This window comes from Aquarana catesbeiana, linkage group LG07, assembly GCF_042186555.1.
Source record: "Aquarana catesbeiana isolate 2022-GZ linkage group LG07, ASM4218655v1, whole genome shotgun sequence".
Taxonomy (NCBI): Eukaryota; Metazoa; Chordata; class Amphibia; order Anura; family Ranidae; genus Aquarana; species Aquarana catesbeiana.
The window spans coordinates 268,785,939-268,807,141 of record NC_133330.1 but is presented as its reverse complement, the minus strand read 5'-3'; the positions used below and the strand labels follow the sequence as shown (position 1 = coordinate 268,807,141).

At 41.3% G+C, this 21,203-nt stretch overlaps 1 protein-coding gene across 2 annotated transcripts in view; it reads right to left on the bottom strand.

The window, feature by feature from the left end:
- Positions 1 to 11,195: 11,195 nt before the first annotated feature.
- The window catches only part of LOC141103574 (protein FAM163A-like), a 120,540-nt gene continuing 110,532 nt past the window's right edge, over positions 11,196 to 21,203 (bottom strand). For both annotated transcript variants that reach the window (XM_073593316.1, XM_073593315.1), the window contains 2 exons: positions 18,415 to 18,528; positions 11,196 to 16,085 (listed from right to left, as the gene is read on the bottom strand). In XM_073593316.1, the coding sequence (XP_073449417.1) occupies positions 15,780 to 16,085; positions 18,415 to 18,507 (399 nt within the window). In that variant the 5' untranslated portion in view covers positions 18,508 to 18,528 and the 3' untranslated portion in view covers positions 11,196 to 15,779. The remainder of the gene's footprint in view (positions 16,086 to 18,414; positions 18,529 to 21,203) is intronic.

The following is a 21,203-nucleotide window of genomic DNA, read 5'->3' as shown; positions in this document are numbered from 1 at the left end:
TGTGGTCAGTGCATGGTGAACATGTCAAAAATAATCACACTCACTTAATTGTCCGATATATGTTTTGTTTTTTTCTTGCACTGATTTAAAAGGTCAGTTCTGGTTAGATGAATCACCCACTGAAATCATACACCCTTTTGGCAATGTGGTTTTGGCACCTCGGTTACTAGATTGAGTCACATGGCCTGAGATTTAGGGCCATTGGCAATCATTTCCTTTTATTGGCCTGTAATGGCATAGAATCAATAACAAAGAAAATGGTGAGAGAGTGATATCTCACTGGACTGGTCTATAAGCAATCCCAATGCACCAGCAGATTTGCTTATTTGACATGGCCTATACTAAGAAAGATCCCAACACTGGAGTCATTTAGAGATATCAGTAGCTGGTGCCTGATTCAGGCCATCAGCATTATAATTTAATAAAATGGTTACATTCTGACAAAAATGAACATGTTCAGTGTCCATAGAAGTCCAGTCTATTGGAAGGTAAGGATATAATATAATATATGTCAGATCCATCAAGGCTAGCCATGTGGACTGTTGCAGCCACCTATATGTAATTCATTCATGTATTTGTGTGACATTGCATTCATTCAGTACCCACTAGACAAGTGCTATTAGTTAATCCCAAAGCATCATGGTAGATGTAGTGTAATCTTAAATGGAGAAACAATATTTCTCTTTTGTAGAGCCATCAAAATTGATCAACAAACCAAAGCTGTTTCTACAGCCCATGGCAGAATATATTGTATTCTTGAGACAAGGGCCGCCATGCCCCGGCTCCTGCTATAAAGACATTGTTTGAAAAAGATGTATTTTTATTATTCTAAATAAAAGATCTAAACAGAGGAATGTGGTTTTATTTTAAAATTGCTAATTTTGTTGTAGTAAAGTTTTTTATAAATGGTCAACTATTAACACTTTTAATTACACAGGTCCAGAGCTGTTCCATTTTTTATGCAAAGTAAGCTGCATAGGGCTAATGTGTAAATAGTGTGTGACATTATAAAACTACAGTAAATAAAACAGGAGCAAGTGTTAAAATGTTTCCCTCCTCACACGTCAGATTCCTTGTTTTATTTTAGTTGTGTAGACAAAAGGCGACTGAGCTGGTGGACAGGAGGACCTTTACCCCCTGGGCCAGTACAGACAGATTATTTTGGGTTAGTGGCAATGAATGGAGATGCTCAAGCATATGGTGGCTATACATGCTTCGTTTTTTTTTTTTTTTTTTTTATCCAAGTGATCTGCAATTCAATCAAAACAATTGAATCTGCAAAACAATAATACAATCACATTTTGATCAACTTATGGGAAAAAGGTGATGGTGGAAAGAGATGAGATTGATGACTTATGGTTGAAAGATCCAAACATATCTTAATCATTGATTGAAATCCACTTCCCAGTGTGTGACATATTGAAGGTTGTTGACTATAGATTGATTATCCCGATTGGAAAAAAAGTAATTTATTGAAGCGTGTATGGCCATCATTGGACTTCAATCAGAGCAGGGCAGGGCCTGCAGTCTTTACTACATACTGGACATTAGATAGCACTCTGCTCTCTGTGTAGATCTGCATCTGGTATAGGGAAGTCTTCCAGCACCAAATTACTTTGTGGTTCTAAGGAAGCTGATGCTGGAAGATGTAAAATGGAGCATAAAACGAACCGTCTATTAGGATACCTGTCTTCACCAAACCCACCAATCAATGAGGCACCATAGCACACTTTGTATGATGCACTTGCTTTAGCCTACAGAAATCTGTGACTTGTAGGCCAAAGGTTCCCAACCCTTTCCTAGATGCAGACTTTGAATGTAATGAAGGAAAAATGATACCCATTTGGCTGCTTTGAGTAACTGTTTTTATTGTTACCTTTACTCTAGTTTTCACAAATCACCTTTAGTGGTTAGTGGACAATAGCTAGTCAGATCTCATTAGTCTCTCAAGGTTTCCTTGTATGTGTTGATATGCTTAATATTTTATATAATTCAAGTTTGAATATGATTCAGGGGAAGTTGCATAAAACAGAATTTAGGAAGTACAGTATAATCTCAGAGCACCTGTGAGCAGATCTTTGGGTACTTGCTGAAGACTATCGAGAACTCACAATAGGGTAAACTCAATTTTCTGGTTTTAGTAAAGTTACAATATTTGCTAGATAGAATTAGTAGTTCACCTATTGGTTTCACTATGTGCCCAGGAATTCCTTAAAGATAAATCTGTCACTACGCCCATTCAAAGCAACATGAAAGGCTCTCCTATTAGTCAATCCTTCCGATTTCACTTGTCTTCCCAGAGCTCCCTCCCTTCTCTATATTTCTACTGAAGTTCAGAGTAGAAAGCCCTGTGTCAGATCCAGGGATACTGATCTTCCTCCTGGCTGCCCCCTTGAGTGCTTGGGCATGATGTCTGGCAGCTCACTGCATCATGGTAGAAAGGGAAGGAAGTCACCTTCTCTGCCATACCTAAACATGCCAGGTAAACATATCAGGTATTGCAAAGCAGGCAAGAGCCAACGAAAGTGGGGATCCTATCTAGAGAACCTGTCATTTTTCCTTAAAAAGGCAAAGTGACATTTTTTTTCAGTTTAAATACATATAGTACATTTATAAATTACTCAGACCCCCTTCACCTTTTTTAAATTTGTTATGTTTTAGCCTGATACTACAGCTGTTAAAAATATTTTTTTTCTCATGAGTTTACACAGAGTTACCCATAATGACATAAGGAAAACAGAATTTTAAGAATAGCTGTACAATTTATTAAAAAGAAAAACTGAAATATCACATGTACTCAAAGTGATATTAAACACACACTGTTTAATTTACATTGTTCCTTCTTTTTCTGTATGTGGATGATGGCACTGTAATTATTGTAATAAAAAAAAAAAATCTAAGTATTTTTTTTCTAATTGATATACAGTTGTCAGATGGTCCCGCCCTTTCCCAGGCTTTCTGCAGGAAAACATAAGCAGGAGGAGCTTCTAGTCATCTACTGCTGGTCACACATTCAAAATGAAAAAAATAAAGCAGCCTTTGGAATACAGAGTAAAAATAAGTAATATCAATAAAATGTTTTAAATTGGCATACAAATATATATTTGAAATTAAATCTTTATTATTTTGCAGAAATACCATGGTGTGGATGGATTTCTGCCAGTCACAGGCTGTATCAAACCCCTCCAGCCTGTGGCTTAGAATAAGAGGGAGGTGAAGCCTCCATAAATCTACATGTAATATCCCGTCCCCATTGTGTTTAGCTGGTTAGTGGGCACGGAGGAGGAGACAGAGAGTGGATTGTCATTTACTGCTGTGTATACGCCCACATATGTGAATCTATAGTCACATGGGCTGCTCAGATGTGATAGAGAGGAAATGCTCAGCATAGAAACTCGCTGAAAACTGAGCATCTACAGAGTTACCACCACAGCTGCCAAATCCCTAGCTGAATTGGGAACATGAACAGAAGGTGGAGATAGAGAACAGCAGGATCAACCAGTTTTGCAGAAAACCGAAAGCCAATGTCAGAGTGAGTGTGAGTATGAACAGCATGTAATACACCATTTGTTGATAGTTTTTTATGATGTGAGTTTAGTCACACTTTAAGTATTCAGACCCTCTACTCAATACTTTATTCAATCAGCTTTGGCAGCAATTACAAGCTTGCATCTTTTTGGGTATGAAGTTACAAGCTTTGCACACCTGGATTGTGGGATTTTCTGCCATTCTTCTTTGCAAATCTTCTCAAGCTTAGTCCAGTTTAGATGGGGACCGTCGGACAGTCATTTTTAGGTCTCTCCAGAGGCGTTCAGTAGGGTTCAAGTCAGGGCTCTGGCTGGCCCACTCCTGTGTTGTCTTGGTAGTGTGCTTAGGATTGTTGTCATATCTGAGCACTGTAGAACAGGTTTTCATTGAGAAAATCAATGTACTTTGCTCCATTCAGCTTTCCCTCAACCCTGACCAGTCTCCCAGGCCCTGCTGCTGAAAAACACCCCCGCGGTATAATGCTGTCACCACCATGCTTCACAGTTGAGATGGTATTGGGCAGGTGATGAGCGGTGCCTGGTTTCCTCCAGATTTATGTTTAGAAATGATGACAAACAGTTCAATCTTTGTTTCATCAGATCAGAGAATCTTGTTCCTCAGTCTGAGAGTCCTTCAGATGCTTATTTGCAAACTGCAAGTGGGCTTTCATGTGTTTTGCACTGAGGAGAGACTGCCATCTAGCGATTCTGCCATAAAGCCCAGGTCGGTGGAGGTCTGCAGTGATGGTTGTCCTTCTGGAACTCTGTCCCATCTCCACACAGGATCTCTGGAGCTCAGAGTGACCATCAGGTTCTAGGTCACCTCTCTTACTAAGGCCCTTCTCCCCCGATTTCTCAGTTTGAGCACTTGGAAGAGTCTCGGTTGTAACAAATTTCTTCCATTTGAAAATTATTGAGGCGACTGTGCTCTTGGGAACCTTTTGTTCAAGCCTTCCCCAGATCTGTGCCTTGTATTAATCCTGTCTCTGAGATCTGCAGGCAGTTCCTTTGACCTCATGGCTTTTGCTCTGATGCAATATGCACTGTCAGCTGTGAGGACTTTTATAGAGAAGTGTGTAACTTTTCAAATCATGTCAAATCAATTTACCACAGGTGGACTCCAATCAAGGTTTCAATGATCAAGAGAAATGGGAGGTACCTGAGCTAAATTTCAAGGGTCTGAACACTTATGCCAATGGGATTTTTCACTTTTTCCTTTTTCATACATTTGCAAAAATTTCTAAAATTCTGTTTTCACTTTGTCATTATGGGGACTGAGTGTGGATTAATGAGAAAAAAACGAATTTAAACAAGTGTAGTATCAGGCTGCAACATAACAAAATTGAAAAAAGTGAAGGGGTTCTGAATACTTTATGTATGCACTGTACATACTTGGCATCTGTTAATGGTAGTTAGTGAACACATCTTCCATCTGAGGAGCCACCTTATTTTTGTATACTTCCCAGCTGCTGCTTGACAGATGATAGTGAAGGTATGCAAAGATTTCAATGCGGTCATGTTAAAACAATAAAGATTTTAGGTGCCTTTTTGTAACATTTATTTAGCTGATGCCTAAGAGCAAACACACACATATGTATGACATTCACAAGCCCTTGAGCTTTCTGTTGCTCATCATTTTGCTCCTTCAAAATAATGTTTTCACCTAAGTTTAGTAGCAGCCTAGAAGAAACTGATACGTTTCAGCTGCAAAATGTGTTCCTTTGTCCTGCCAGTGATAACAGCCCAGGTTCCATCTTGTCATCCACCAAGCTAAGAGGAAGCAAGGTCAATAAATCTACAAATTAGCCACCTGTATCCAGCAGGGTTTTTAGAATAATACTACAGGGACTTATCTTGATGCCTGATCTGCTGCACTGCAAGTTGAAGGCAGTGACAGGCTGTTGGGTTGTAACCAGCTTCCACATCAGTAGGCCAGCAACAGCATTTACTTAAGTGTGTCTTAAAGATAGAAATAGCATTAAAAAGCATACTATATGAAGAAACTCTGGCAAATACAGTTAATTTGCTGCCACAAATGCAAACAGAATAATTTCTAGCTAGGCTGTGCACTGGCACATAGGAGGATGCATTAGGATGATTATGTCAAATCGATATGGGAAAATGAGCATGAAAGTATCCAGGCAGCAAACACCCAAGTAATACAGATGCTAATACTTCTAAACTGTCTTAGCATCATGTTAATTAATCTGAATGAGTTGAATTCCTGAGTAAAAACACACCATTTCAAGTATCAAAGTTATTTCTGAAAATCTCAGTTATCCTTTCAATATTCCTTTCCTTTCTAGTATAGAAACAGGAAACAGTCACTTTGTGTGTGCTACTCTATGATCCTTGGATGTGTACTGAGGAGGCCTGGTACAATAGTTCATCTCACTTGAAAGACTCTTTTTAAACATTTATTAGTTAGGAGTATCAAGTACTCCAATGCATTTGGGGGAAAAAGCCTCTCCCTTCTTCAGGACTGCCAAAGCCGGCTTCCTTTAGTGCCATCAGGAGACGTTTGTCTTCATCAAGTCTTAACAGAGGTCCCCTGGTGCATTTTGTTGCGATTGTCGTGACTGTTCAAACTCTGAAGAAGGGGAAGGCTTTTCCCCCTGAAAATTGTTGGCTGTATTTGATGCTCTTAACCATTAAATGTTAAAAGTCCTTCAAGTGAGATGAACTTTTGTATCATGCATTCCTCAGTATGTTGTCAAGAATTTACCGTCTGGCGAGTGCTTCTTTTGTTGTTAACAGAGAGGTAGCTGCCTAGAACCAGAATAGGGTTCACCTACAATACAGTGGGGAAAATAATGATTTGATCCCCTGCAGATTTTGTAAGTTTGCCCGTTTACGAAGAAACAAAGGGTCTATAATTGTTATCATAGGTGTATTTTAAATGATAGAGACAATATCAACCAAAAATCCAGAAAAACACAATACAAATGTTATAAATGGTTTTGCAGTTCAGTGAGTAAAATAAGTATTTAATCCCCTACCAAACAACAATAATTCTGGCTCCCACAGACTGGCTACAGTATGTGCTCATGTTGTAAACAGATTAGTCCTATTAATTTAAGAAGGTGCTCCTAACGTTAATGCATGTATAAAAGACACCTGTCCAAAGAATCTCTTCCATTCAAACCTTGCCATCATGGGCAAGACCAAAGAGCTGTCAAAGGACGTCAGGGACAACATTGTAGACCTGCACTGGAATGAACTACAAGACCATCAGCAAGAAGCTTGGTGAGGAGACAACTGTTGGAACGATTATTTGCAAATGGAAGAAATACAAAATAACCATCAATCGTCCTCGGTCTGGAGCTCCATGCAAGATTTTGCCTCATGGGGTAAGGATGATCATGAGAAAAGTGGGGGATCAGCCCAGAACTACACAGGAGAAGCTTGTGAATGATCTCAAGGCAGTTGGGACCGCAGTCCCCAAACCACTGATAACACAATACGTCTCCATGGATTGAAATCCTGCAGCGCTCACAACGTCCCCCTCCTCAAGAAGGCACATGTATAGGCGCGTCTGAAGTTTTTCAATATACATCTAAATGATTCAGGGAAGGATTGGGAGAAAGTGCTGTGGTCAGGTGAGACCAAAATTGAGCTTTTTGGCATTAACTCGACTTGCCGTGTTTGGAAGAAGAAAAATGCTGACTTTGACCCTAAGAACACCATCCATACAGTCAAGCACGGAGGTGGAAACCTTATGCTTTGGGGCAGTTTATCTGCTAATTGTACAGGCTGACTTTGCCGCATTGAGGGGCCATTGGACAGTGCCCTGTATTGTAAAATCTTGGATGAGAACCTTCTTTCCTCAGCCAGAACACTGAAGATGGGTCATGGATGGGTCTTCCAGCATGACAATGACCCAAACATACCACCAAGGCAACAAAGGAGTTGCTCAAGAAGAAGCACATTAAGATCATAGAGTGGCCTAGCCAGTCTCCAAACCTTAAACCTATAGAAGATTTATGGACAGAGCTGAAACTTCGAGTTGCCATGCGACAGCCAAGAAACCTTAAAGATTTGGATCTGTAAAGAAGAGTGGACCAAAATACCTCCTGCGATGTGTGCAAACGAATGTACCAACTACAAGAAATGTCTTATCTCTGTGCTTGCCAACAAGGGTTTCTCCACCAAGTCATGTTTTTCTTGGGGATCAAATACTTATTTTACTCACTGAACTGCAATTCAATTTATAACATTTGTATCATGTTTTTTCCTGGATTTTTGGTTGATGTTCTGTCTCTATCGTTTAGAATACACCTATGATAAAAATTCTAGACCCTTCATTTCTTTGTATGTGGGCAAACTTATAAACTCATAAACTCTTATAAACACTGCAGGTGGTCAAAATAATTATTTTCCCCACTGTATATTTCATGCACGGATCTGCTTCTTTGAAGAAAAAAATCACTTTATGGTAGATTCCTTGAAATTAACTTTACCATTTGGTCCAGTGCTATCGCACACACATCAGACACTGTGATCCTTGAAAATTAGAGGGAACATTTAACCTGCATGGTAGTAAGGAGGCCTGAACAAGCCTGAGTAGATATTTCACAGACTGCCTGTCTGTATGGACATTTTAATCTGTAGAATAAGTCATAGATATGACTCAGCAAAAGGTCAGGGAGTGGCTTTGCTTTAATATCTTATCACATTTTTTTTTCTGGAAGGGTCCATGCACACTGGCTTAAAAAAAAAAAATGCTGCTTCTAGAGGAGTTTAGTGTTTTGCCTGTAGAAGCAGCTAATGTTAACCTAGGTGTCCATGCACATTAGGACATTTAGAGGCATATTTTAAGCTCAGCGTTAGAGGCAGAAAAAAACCCTTCTGGTTTGCGTTTTTGAGAGCAGTTTTCTAGCAGAAAAAAAAAGCTAAACTCCTGTACAAAAACATTCTATGTGAGAGTTGTTTTCTGACAAAAGAACTGGCGTTTTCTTAGCTCACAGTGAATGGACCCTAAAGGTGGCCATAGGCCTTAGATATTGGTTGAATGTACAGGCACATCTGAACAGAGGAAGACTTTTTTTTCTAGCTCTGGCATCTTCTGAGTGGCATTTGTGTTATGGAGATAAAACTCAAATAAAAAAGCACGTAAAACTGACTAAAACAAATCTTCAAGGTCATATCTACATAAAGCAGATGTAAACACTAACAAAGCAACATTTAGTTTGGTGAAGCACAACATATCATAAGCAATTTCCAGTTTTTTAAATCAAATTTTGGTTTTCCCTTTTTTCGTACTTTTTTTTTAATCTCAGTGCTGCTGTTAACCTGGAGTCTCTTGCTAGCCACTTCCAATCTACACACACTCCAGGGATAGCTACATGGTATTTCTTCTGGTAGGTTTCTGGATGGTAACAACAGTCCCCACAAAATTTATGTTGAAACAGACAAGCACAACTTGGAGTCAAGGATAGATCATTGTCACCCCATAACAGGATGTGCCTGAACATAGACTTTTATAGCAGGATCACCAGGTTTTATTTTAATAAAAAATTGCAGAAATATACTGAAGTACTTCTGCCAAGGGCTGCAAAGAAGAAGTACATGGGACACAAACGTCACCAGTTTGACAAGATTGCTATGGAGGAAGGAAGGGAAGAGAAAGCACTTCTATCTTGGAGGAACCAACAAAAATGGAGCATAGTTTGAAAGTCTGTATAATCGATATTCCTTTCACTTCTTGTTCAGTCACTAGAGCAGAAGTGGGGAAGGGATAGAACCTTTTTTCAGTGTTTTACTGCTTTTTGTATACTTTTTAGGGAGATTTCCGCTGTGGCTGGCCATAGACAGTTAATTTTTTTTTTTGATCCGTCCATGGTTGCAGCCGAATGGCTTCAAGCAGCTGATTAACAGAAGTTTTCCAACAGTCTTGTTCCACAGAAGTCGATTGTTAGATTGACTTCTGTTGAGTGGCAATGATCATAGATGGACCGAAATTTGACCAGTCCCCGCTGAACTTTGGCCGTCCTAAGTTTGTGGTCATCGATTAACTGTACCATGAACAATAAAACCAGAAATTAATGAAAATGATATTGACAGTTTTATTTATTTTGATAGAAAAGTCCATATAATAATAACAATAATGTTTCTCACTTTACTTATTTGGCAAGTTCTGTAACAATATTATTCATATCATTTTAACCATGCCAGCTCTTTTTGAGTAACCTAAAGTTGGGTGTAAACTAGTGAAGCCAGAGGAACCCCTAAAATAATTTTTAGATTCCAAGGAACCCCTGCTAGTACCAATTCACCAAAGGCGGCCGGTGGTATTTTGGGGGGGTGCCAAACAGTGCACAGCCAGACACCCCCCCCTGGTCGGGACACCTGCACCTCTGCACCTCCCCCGGTCAGTCAGTCACTCGGCCACAACACTTGCCCCGGGCAATGGACGGGCGGCCGGCTAGATTCACCTGTCCTCGCAGTGGCCAGCGTAGCTTCTACTTTCGGCCGATCAGGAAACGGGTCCCAGACCCACTTCCTGGTTGGTCGGGAGGAGAATTAGTGTGACACTAGCGAATATTCATTTGCTAGTGTCGCACAACTATGTGGGCCTGGAGCACAATTCTCTGCACCCCAAGCCCACCCTATTTTGAAACCTATTAGAGCCTCTGGCTCTAATCATGTGCTTAAAGAAATCAACCATCCCATTGGAATCCATCTGTCGCCCCGAATATAGATTAGGGGGCCGAACGCCTGGATAGGGGGGGTGGCACCCAGGCGCCCCTAATAGATGGGCCGCCACTGCAATTCACTGGAGGTCAGTGGAAGGAATGCCCCTTACATTGGTGGTCATTGGGAAGAATTGTCCTTACATTAGTGCTCCATTTGAAGATTTCCTCATATTGGTAGTCAGTGGAAAAAATGTTTCTTACATTGGTGGTCAATGGGAGGAATACCACCCTTACAGACAGCAAAAAAAGGTCATTAGTGTCTTATTGCTGGCTCTACCAAGTAGAGTTCAGTCAGACACAGCTCAAGGAACCCCTAGCCTCTTCTGGAGGGAACCCTAGTTGAGAATGGCTGCCTTAGATGTACAAAATGGGTTTTATTTGGACCCTGAATGGTTTATGAAAGTCCATTTCATACTGAATAAAATTGGTCTTCTTAGAGAATAGATATTTTCCCTTAAATTCAGTGTTTTATCCATCGCCCATTAAAAAAACAAATAAAAAAACATTAAATTAACCCATGATTAACTATTGCAAGTACTCAAATGATAATAAAAATGGAACATCAAAGTTGAAAATGCTGACACTATATTCCAATTTTTAATATGATTTCATGTTTTCCCAAATAATAGTGCTTCTGTCTGTATTATATGAACCCTAAAGCAGATCAAAACCCTAAAAGGATGACATTTAGTTTGCAAAAGCACTGTGTATCATAAACAGATGCCCTGGTATTTTTTTTTAATAAAATAATGTTTTTACCTTTATTCATCCTATTTTGCATCTTATGAGGCTGCTAGTATTTTTCAGCCACTTGCTGTCTACATGCACTTGCTCCAGTGCTGTATGTGGACCATGCCTATGCAACATGTGGCAACAAGGCCTTCCGTAGCCTCCACTGAATGTAACAGGTTGACAACTCATGAGCACAATTGTCATGCTATAGCAAGAAGTGCCTGAATGAAGACCTTCACAGTAGGATCACAAGGTATTATTTTAATTAAAGCGTTATTTTTTTTAAAAACAATCAAAATTACTTTTGGAATTACATAAACATATTAAAATGTATAAAAGGCTTTAGTGATTGGGTTTGGATATACTTTAGAGAACAGCTGAAAAGTACATTTAGTTGGGCTGGAATGGCATATCTTATACATTTAAAGAAGTTTTCATAACCCAAGTTGGGTCCTCAATTTCTTTTGTTCAGTCAATTCCAGTCTTGTCTGGAGGAAAAAGAGACTTCCTTACAGCAGAATAATTAGAAAATTGTAATTGTACTTTTGCGACCAAATTGGGATAACACCTACTTTATATTTGTTACATGTTCCCATTCACATAGCATAACTTAAATAACATTTAAAAATACTGCTTACCTTTCAGAATTCAGAAAAGTATGGTGGGGGTAGGTGGGATGAGAGGAGGGGGTCGTTCGAGCAGCAGCAGCAGTATCAACTGGAGTGGGATGTGAACAAAATGGATCCTGGCAGTAGGGCTCCAAGAGGGATTCATTGTAATCTGGGGCAGGTACTTGTCAACTAAGGGCTGCCAAATGTTTGCAAACTTGCAGAATCTGTCATGCAAGGTAGCATCAATCTTAGCATGTATCATCCCTTGAGTAACCCTATGTCTGGTAGCAAGGGTATAACATTTTCAAGATCTGGCACTTGTTTGATGACAGCTGTAGCAATTTGGAGCAGGAATTTAAATTGGTTCTTGGTCAGCTCCAATGAGCTACTGTTCAACGGAGCAATCTGAGGGTCCGATTGGATGGTAATACCAAATAATTGAGAGAGGATATGGAAAACTTCGGACCAGAAGGACTGTAACTGTGGGCAGGTCCACCAGATATAAAGGTATGAACTGGGTTCTCCACAACCAAAAAAAACAAGTGGAAGGGTAACTTGAATCATGCTTTGCTATTCTTGTTGGTACAAGGTTCCATCTAGCATCTAGATCAGGGAGGAAGCGCTTTAGGGCTAATTAGGTTCTTAGAAAAAAATATATGCTTGTGGTGCTCAAAATGCTCGGGAGACCACAAATTGCAATCTGCCAGTATAATCACAAAGTCAACTCTAATGCCCCATACACACGATCGGACATTGATCGGACATTCCGACAACAAAATCCTAGGATTTTTTCCGACGAATGTTGGCTCAAACTTGTTTTGCATACACACGGTCACACAAAGTTGTCGGAAAATCCGATCGTTCTGAACGTGGTGACGTAAAACACGAACATCGGGACTATAAACGGGGCAGTAGCCAATAGCTTTCGTTTCTTAATTTATTCTGAGCATGCGTGGCACTTTGTGTGTCGGATTTGTGTACACACAATCAGAATTTCCAACAACGGATTTTGTTGTCGGAAAATTTTATAGCCTGTTCTCAAACTATGTGTGTCGGAAATTCCTATGGAAAATATGTGATGGAGCCTACACACGGTCGGAATTTCCGACAACAAGGTCCTATCACACATTTTCCATCGGAAAATACGACCGTGTGTACAGGGCATAAAACTCCTGGTAACAATAGTTAAATAAATCAGTCACTTGCCTTGAAGCCTAAAGACAATCTATGTGTCAGATGTGGATGGGCAGGTCACTGAATTAATCTAATGCCATGAAATAACATTACCATGTAACAAAGGAGATTGTACACAGAGGATGAGAACACAGTTAATCAAAATGAATGAACAATGTGACAAGGTAACTAAACACAAACACCAGAGGTAAAGCTGGACCTAAGCAATAATTAGCTCATCTGCCTTCTCTAATTCAGGCTGGGGACCTGGACACTGTCAAGAGACTGAGGAAGAAGGCAAGTGTATCCTTCATAACGCGTTTCTCATAAGCCCTTGTGCTCTTAATTGACAGATTCCATGGCAGTGTCCAGGACGCCTTCAGCAGTGATCCTAGTGGCTCCACTTTTGGCTCATGTGCAAGCCTCCTGGTGGCTTCAGTGATCTGTTGCAGGGACGGCTGTTATTTCCGGGTCCCACCTCTGTCCTGAGCTCAGCTGAGTGGTCATCCATCTACAGTGGGGATCCTCTGTACCTGTGACATACCTAGAGCCACTGATAGTTTTGTGAATGCATTATACAATGTTGTTTTTACTTGTCAAATAAACTCCATTCCTACACCATATGACTTTTTAGTGCCCTTCTCTCCTCCCTCTTCTAATAAAGCTTAGAGATCACCCCTTTTGTGCTTGAGTCAGCTGTACATAAATGCTCAAACATGATCATTCGGTCGAGGTCTGTTTGTGATTAGATTGTCATGGCTTAAAATTGCCTAACCTGAAGCTAACTAAATACCTCAGAACTTAAAACCAGTGGAGGTGGCCAGATGAGCTAGTCTCGCTAGACATAAGTGAGACCAACGATGAAAAGTAGCTAGGGAAACAAATGCTGGAGAAGAAAGAAAGCATTGGGTTATGTGGAGATAACAGTTCTGACGTGCATTTTTATCCTGTCCCAAAAAGCTAAGTGGTGATTGGATTCATAGGCAATCCCCAGACCATATCTGTACTGTGCTGGCACATCTCTTTAAGAGTTGTAAACTAGATGTCCCCATTCTGTCCCTCTGACATTATTCAGAATAGCTTGCTTGTGTATAATCCTGCTCCAAAGAAACAACTAGAAAGGTAGGAAATGTTTTTTGTTGTGTGAATGAAAACACATAAGAAACAATGTAGGCTTCAAATTTAACTGCAAAAAAGTAAATACGTTTAAATGCCTTTGTCTCACTAGTAAACCTGTTGCTGGCAAGTTTGCCAACTGTGGAGAATAGAAAACATGCACCTGTACCTACAGTATTGATGCCTCACTGGGCAATCTAGGGGGAGCCCTTCTATTATTGATCAGATGTGAGTAAAATTCTGCAGCTTTTGTCCAACAAGGGAGTTAAAGCGGAGTTCCACCCAAAAGTGAAACTTCCGCTCATTGTACTCCTCCCCCCACGGTGCCACATTTGACACCTTTCGGGGGAGGGGGGACAGCATAGCTGTCTTTCACAGGTATGCTTTCCCCACTTCTGGGAGCCTCAGCCGTGGGTACTGACGTCATGGCTGGGGCTCCCTCCCCCTGTCACCGGGCCAGTAGGAGAGAGGAGCGGAGCTTCACGCATGCGCAGTAGGGTTCCCGGCGTGAAGCCAAAAGGCTACACTGCAAGGGTTCCCTTACTCGCAATGGAGGCAGCATGCACCCGACAGCTGATGGAAACATCAGCTGCGGTGCCGATATCGCTGGACTCCAGGAGAGGTAAGTGTCCAATTATTAAAAGTCGTGCAGCTGCAGGCTTCTAATTTTTGCAGCGGTGGGCGGACCCCCATTTTAAGCCATAGGACCAGGTAAATGTTCTTTTCAGCAATCCTTTCAGCGACAGGATTAGTAAAGTCACATGGCCTAAAAAGCATTACAAGGAATAATTAATTACATTGCATACTTGACTGCAAGCCTTTGATGAAAGCAGCTATTGTCTGACCCCTGACCACAAAACAGTGCACTGGAGCTTGCAATTTCTCGGCAGGGTGTGTGTTGTGATCACATATTCATTTTTACAGGCAAGGCAGGTGTAGGATATTCTTCAGTTTTCTTCATGTTGTAAAAATTTGAAAAAATAAAAAATAAAAGACCTGTAAAATCACTCAGGAACCCACAATTCTGGTGTTGAACTATGAAAGGACAAACTTGGTATTTTGCTGTAAGAGTCCTGTTTTATCTGTGACAACAGTTCTGCTAATCCTACAGGTTATTACTGCCTTCTCTGTGCATTAATCAGAAGCAGGGTTTCCATTTACAATTATATTGGTAAATTGCTTTTTTACTTCAGAAGCGGGAAACACATCCTTTCAGTCAGTCAAGTCTCACTTAAGTTCATGTCTCAATTTGGAAGCACAGCATAAAATGACATTTGCTAACAAACTCAACATGGAATGCAAAGTACCAACCATTTCTCCTAACTTTTGTCAAAAGCCAGTCTAAACCTTTTGATAAACCTGAATCCAAACGTTACTAATCGTTGATCCAAAATAGAAAAAAAAAAGTGTTTTTCCAATGCCAAGAAGACATTACTTACCTCCCAAGACCTTTTTCAATCAGTTATATAAGTCTAAGCAAACCTATGTTGAAAATGCCCTACATAACGATAAATATATATTCATATATATAATATTACTGTGATAAATTAAGTTTTAAAAATTCATACAGTTCCTTTTTCTACAATTCAATATTTTGTTTCAGGCCAAAATAAAACTTTCCTGACATAATACTGGAATAAAAGTTACTGGTTCACATAAAGTAGGAATCTCCAAATGCCAAAGACACACCAAATCCTATTCTTCCATGTGACCAACAAGGAGATGTACGTTAGTCCTCTCTATAGCTAACATGATGTGAAAGTATTCAGATCATACCTACAGGTTGTACACAAGTTCTTAGACCTGGAAGGTTCATGGAATGACCTTCAAAATGGCCAGTCACTGTGTGAACACAGAGGTGGTGTGATATCCTTGAAACGGTTAAAATGCAAAGGCATTCCACAAAATAGTGGCTACTTCTCAGGTCATACTTGGGTACTGAGAGCCTGTAACCCTCTAGAAAGATTTGGAGTGCCCATCACAAGTAAAGGTCCAGCCTCTGCATAGTGAGTTGGAGTGAAGGAATCTCTTTCTCTTCCATTGCACATGGTATCTGCAGTCCGTATGATATAAGGGGAGCCGTATGGAGAGTAAGCTGGTGCCACATAAGGAGGAAACATTCCATCAAGATGAGCAGGGGAGCAGTCATGGCAGGGAAAGTGGGAGTGAGGGTGGTGACCTGGATCCTCTTCTGCCTCACCACGTAGCTCATCTTTTTTACAGCAGTAATACTACAATAAGAAAAAAATAACAAAATTAATATTTTACCTTGGACCTTGTATTGAGGGCTTTTATGGAACTTTCTGCATACAGGCAGTATGTTGCTTATTGTAAACAATCACATATTTTATATTCTAACCTGAAAAATAAAAAATTGGCTTTAAATATACAGTATCTCACAAAAGTGAGTACACCCCTCACATTTTTGTAAATATTTAATTATATCTTTTCATGTGACAACACTGAAAAAATGACATTTTGCTACAATGTAAAGTAGTGAGTGTACAGCTTGTATAACAGTGTCAATTTGCTGTCCCCTCAAAATAACTCAACACACAGCCATTAATGTCTAAACCGCTGGCAACAAAAGTGAGTACACCCCTAAGTGAAAATGTCCAAATTGGGAAATTGGGCCTAATTAGCCATTTTCCCTCCTCGGTGTCATGTGACTCTTTAGTGTTACAAGGTCTCAGGTGTGAATGGGGAGCAGGTGTGTTAAATTTGTTTTTATTGCTCTCACTCTCTCATACTGGTCACTGGAAGTTCAACATGGCACCTCATGGCAAAGAACTCTCTGAGGATCTGAAAAAAAGAATTGTTGCTCTACATAAAGATGGCCTAGGCTATGAGAAGATTGCCAAGACCCTGAAACTGAGCTGCAGCATGGTGGCCAAGACCATACAGCGGTTTAACAGGACAGGTTCCACTCAGAACAGGCCTCGCCATGGTCGACCAAAGAAGTTGAGTGCATGTGCTCAGCATTATATCCAGAGGTTGTCTTTGGGAAATAGACGTATGAGTGCTGCCAGCATTGCTGCAGAGGTTGAAGGGGTGGGGGGGGTCAGCCTGTCAATGCTCAGACCATATGCCTCACACTGCATCAAATTGGTCTGCATGGATGTCGTCCCAGAAGGAAGCCTCTTCTAAAGATGATACACAAGAAAGCCCGCAAACAGTTTGCTGAAGACAAGCAGACTAAGGACAAGGATTACTGGAACCATGTCCTGTGCTCTGATGAGACCAAGATAAACTTATTTTGGTTCAGTTGGTGTCAAGCGTGTGTGGCGGCAACCAGTTGAGGAGAATAAAGACAAGTGTGTCTTTCCTGCAGTCAAGCATGGCAGTGGGAGTGTCATGGTCTGGGACTGCATGAGTGCTGCCGGCACTGAGGAGCAGTTCATTGAGGGAACCATGAATGCCAACATGTACTGTGACATACTGAAGCAGAGCATGATCCCCTTCCTTCGGGACTGGGCCGCAGGGCAGTATTCCAACCTAACGACCCCAAACACACCTCCAAGACGACCACTGCCTTGCCATTTGCATAAGACTTAAAAGGCTCACACTACACTGAAAATCAGGCATGATGTAATGATTACAGGAGCAAAGTGTCCAGAGGTGCAAGAGTTCCAGTATCTTCTGCTGATTGTAAAGGGCCATGCCTAACCTACATGCAAATGAATTAAATGTACCTATATTTAAAAAGACCATTCCCATTTTATTAAATCCCCACCTTTTCTAAACCTTTCTGTTTAGGATAAAACATTCCTTATATCGTAGAGTTGGACGCTATGACAGACATACATTTAGAAATGAGCAAGATGCACAATGAAAACCACATTTACCAAAGCTATTACAATTTGCATGTAATGAAATCCTGCTTTATGGGGGTGTTTCCTCCCTCCTTCCTGATGGAAAATGATGAGTTTTTATGCTACATTACCAATAACCTCTTCCACCTGGCAAATGAAAGGGAAGGTAGGCACCCAACCGAGGCAGGATTCCTTCTTTTAGCAGTTTAACTGTGAAGGCCAGAAACCTCTTGCTGACTTAGTAGTAGACCAAAGAATGAAACCTAGAGTCAGAAAACTTATCACTAAATTACTGCGAGACAAATCAGTTTATGATATAGCATTTATAGTAGGCAGTCTGCAGCTGCTCTTTTGCTCAGGCCCTCTTTTCATCTATTTGAAAGTGCACTGCAAATGCAGGGTTGCCACCAATTAAGTGGAGCTTCATGCTATCCCCAGGCAGCTTTTTCTGTCCCTAGACACGGCACCTTGATGAAATCATAAATGTATTCCAGTAGTCGGAAAGAATGAATGGGCAGGATATGTCTCTGATGATGTCACACTCCCAGTGGGCTCTTGTGAGCCTAGAAGTACAGATCATTTCCAGGTAGTGTCACATGTCAGGAATTGCTCTGCTACGTCTAATCAGGAATGAGTAGCTAAAGGTACATTTTTACTGACTGACTTGTGATAATAAATTGTACTAATGAATCTGGTAGGCTGACAGTTTTCACATTTTAATATTTTGCGATCTGCAAACTAGTCTTACCTGAAGCCTGCAGTAGCATAGTACTCCAATAATACAAAGTAGTATTACAGACGCTAGGATTCCTCCTGTGATCACTACAGTTCCAGCTGTCATCCGAACAATCCCCCATCAAACCTAAATAGCAGGAAAATAAAAAAGAGCATATTTTGGGTAAAGTCATGGACAAGCAGGTAAAGTATAAACAATGATAATTTCCCAAGCTCTTCTATAATTTGTATTGCCTAAAGGGAGTCTTTCAAACCAATGAAATTCATACATTTAAAGTAGGTCTAAACCCAGGCACTAAAATCTTTTAAAAACTTTAACATCTCAAAATAATTTCAAGAGTTGTTTTGAATCTTTTTAAATCTGTGACTTTTAGGGGGGCGTGGCCTGACGCATGGAGGAGTAAGTCGCTCTCTCTTGGAGCTCCCGCACACGCCGGCACGATCGCGGCTCTCAGCGCTTCCCAGCACCGCCATCCAGGTCTGTTATGGGGAGGAAGGGTGGGCGAGACATGCACCGAACCCCCGATCCACATCCAGAAGGGGACATTGACCGCTTTTTTACACATTTGGGCCACAATCGCTCCGGTCCCCCCTCGTCCAAGATGGCGCCCGCCCGGACCTCAGGCTCACATGCTGCCTCACAGGGGGCTGCCTCACAGCGCTCCACGCCAGACATGAAAACCAGGCAAAGGGCCCGATCTCCCCCTGATTCTGAAGCAGGATCCACTCGTTCAGCCTGTCATTCCCCTGAATCCCACAGATCCTATTCCGGATGGGACATGGAAGCATATATCAAAGCACTCCCCACCAGACATGATTTTGAGGCCTATGTGCAACACTTAGAGCGTTCATACAAACAGGAGATGTCTGAGCTTCGCAGAGATATCACTATCAGAATCGAGGAGGTAGAACACAATATGGAGGAGACTACATCCACTCTGCAAACGCATGACACTATTTTGCAGGAGCATACCCTTCAGATTCAGCAATTGATGTATCATCAGGACGATCAGTCAGGAAAATAGGGCCAGACGTAACAACATACGCATACGCGGTCTGGCTGAATCGGTTGAAACCAAAGATAAAGCACCGGCTGTCACAGCTATCTTTAATGACTTGCTTCAGAAAGATAAAGATGACCCGCTGGAGCTCGACCGGGTTCACAGAGCCCTGGGCCCTAAAAATCCGAATCTGGAGCACCCCAGAGATGTGATCTGTAGGGTACATTTCTACGCGGTCAAAGACGCCATCATGCAAGCCGCACATGCTCAATCTGCCATATACTTTAACGAAACCCCAGTGTCTCTCCTCCCTGATATCTCTAAACTGACTCTGGACATGCGACGGGCTCTGAAACCTCTTACCGGAGCCATTCAAGCTAAACAGATTAAGTACCGCTGGGGTTTCCCCTTCAACCTGTCTGCATCCCATAAAGGAAAATCTGCGACCTTCCGCACGTTAGGTGATCTACCCAAGTTCCTGGGAACTTTTGAACTGCCACAGATCTCCATCCCAGATTGGCCCCTCCATGCTGCCACCCCGGGCTTCAAAGCTGCGCCAGGTTGGCAGAAAAGATCAAAGAAGAACAAACGGTCCAAGTCGGACATCTCCTCTGCGACTGATGGATGAACTCTCTTCTTAATTTTTTCCTTTTTTTTTTCTCCCATAGGTTACTAGCCGGTGGTGTTGTCCCCGGTTATAATTTAATTGGAACACTTGTACACTAATCTAATATGTTTTACTTCCTTAATACAGGATTTATATTAGAGTTTATGTTCCCTGATAGGACACTAGGACACCGTCCCTCAAACCCCATGTAGTACCTCACCCTCTCCTGTCCCCCCCCCCCCCTTCCTTCCCTCCCTCCTTGTTGCTGGGAAATTGGCTCTGTATGCTGTGCATTTATCCTGAAACCTTTGGGGGATATTTCCTCCCAGGAGGTCACTAATACAGTGTTTTGCTTACACAGACATGCGGAGCCCTGAGATGTTATGTTCATTGTTTCTAGTTTATGTTATTATCCAGAGCTATCATTTTTTTTGTTATCTACCACTTTACTGCCAGGCGTGTGCGGGTCCCCCCCCATGCGTTGACCACTGTTCCCCCATTTAGGTCTTTCAGCGCCCTTCGTGTGTTAGCTGTCAACACCATTAGTGAAGCCGTGTTGGCCTCTTTTTCTTCTTTCCCTTTTCTTCTTTCCCTTCTATTCCCTTAACTTCAGCTTCTTCTTCTTTCTCACCACTAGATGTCCTCCTTCTCCATCCCCAATCTCTCATACTCAGTTTTTGGAGACAGCGAGCCTCCCTTTTATCTGTTTTTTTATGCCAGATAGAACACTTTTCTTATGGCACCAGAAACCGCCTTGAAAATTTCCTCATTAAATTGTAGGGGTCTTAACGTTCCTGAGAAGAGACGACAAATACTTTACCACTTTCATAAATTACGTACTCAAATTCTTCTCTTACAGGAAACTCATTTTAGATCAGATAAAATCCCGCAATTCCTCTATAAACATTACCCCATTTGGTTTCACAGCTCCAACCCCACAGCAAAATCTAAAGGGATCTCCATAGCCTTCCACTCATCTTTTACTCCAGATGTCCTGGACTCACATATTGACCCGTTAGGCAGGTACATTTTTCTTAAACTGTCATACATGAATGTTATATACACTGTTGTTAACGTGTACTCTCCTAACCAGAATCAGCAACAATTCCTCACCTCCGTGATCGCCCGTCTGAAAAGATTTGGTACGGTCAACATGATTCTGGGAGGGGACCTCAACGCCACCTTGATACCTCG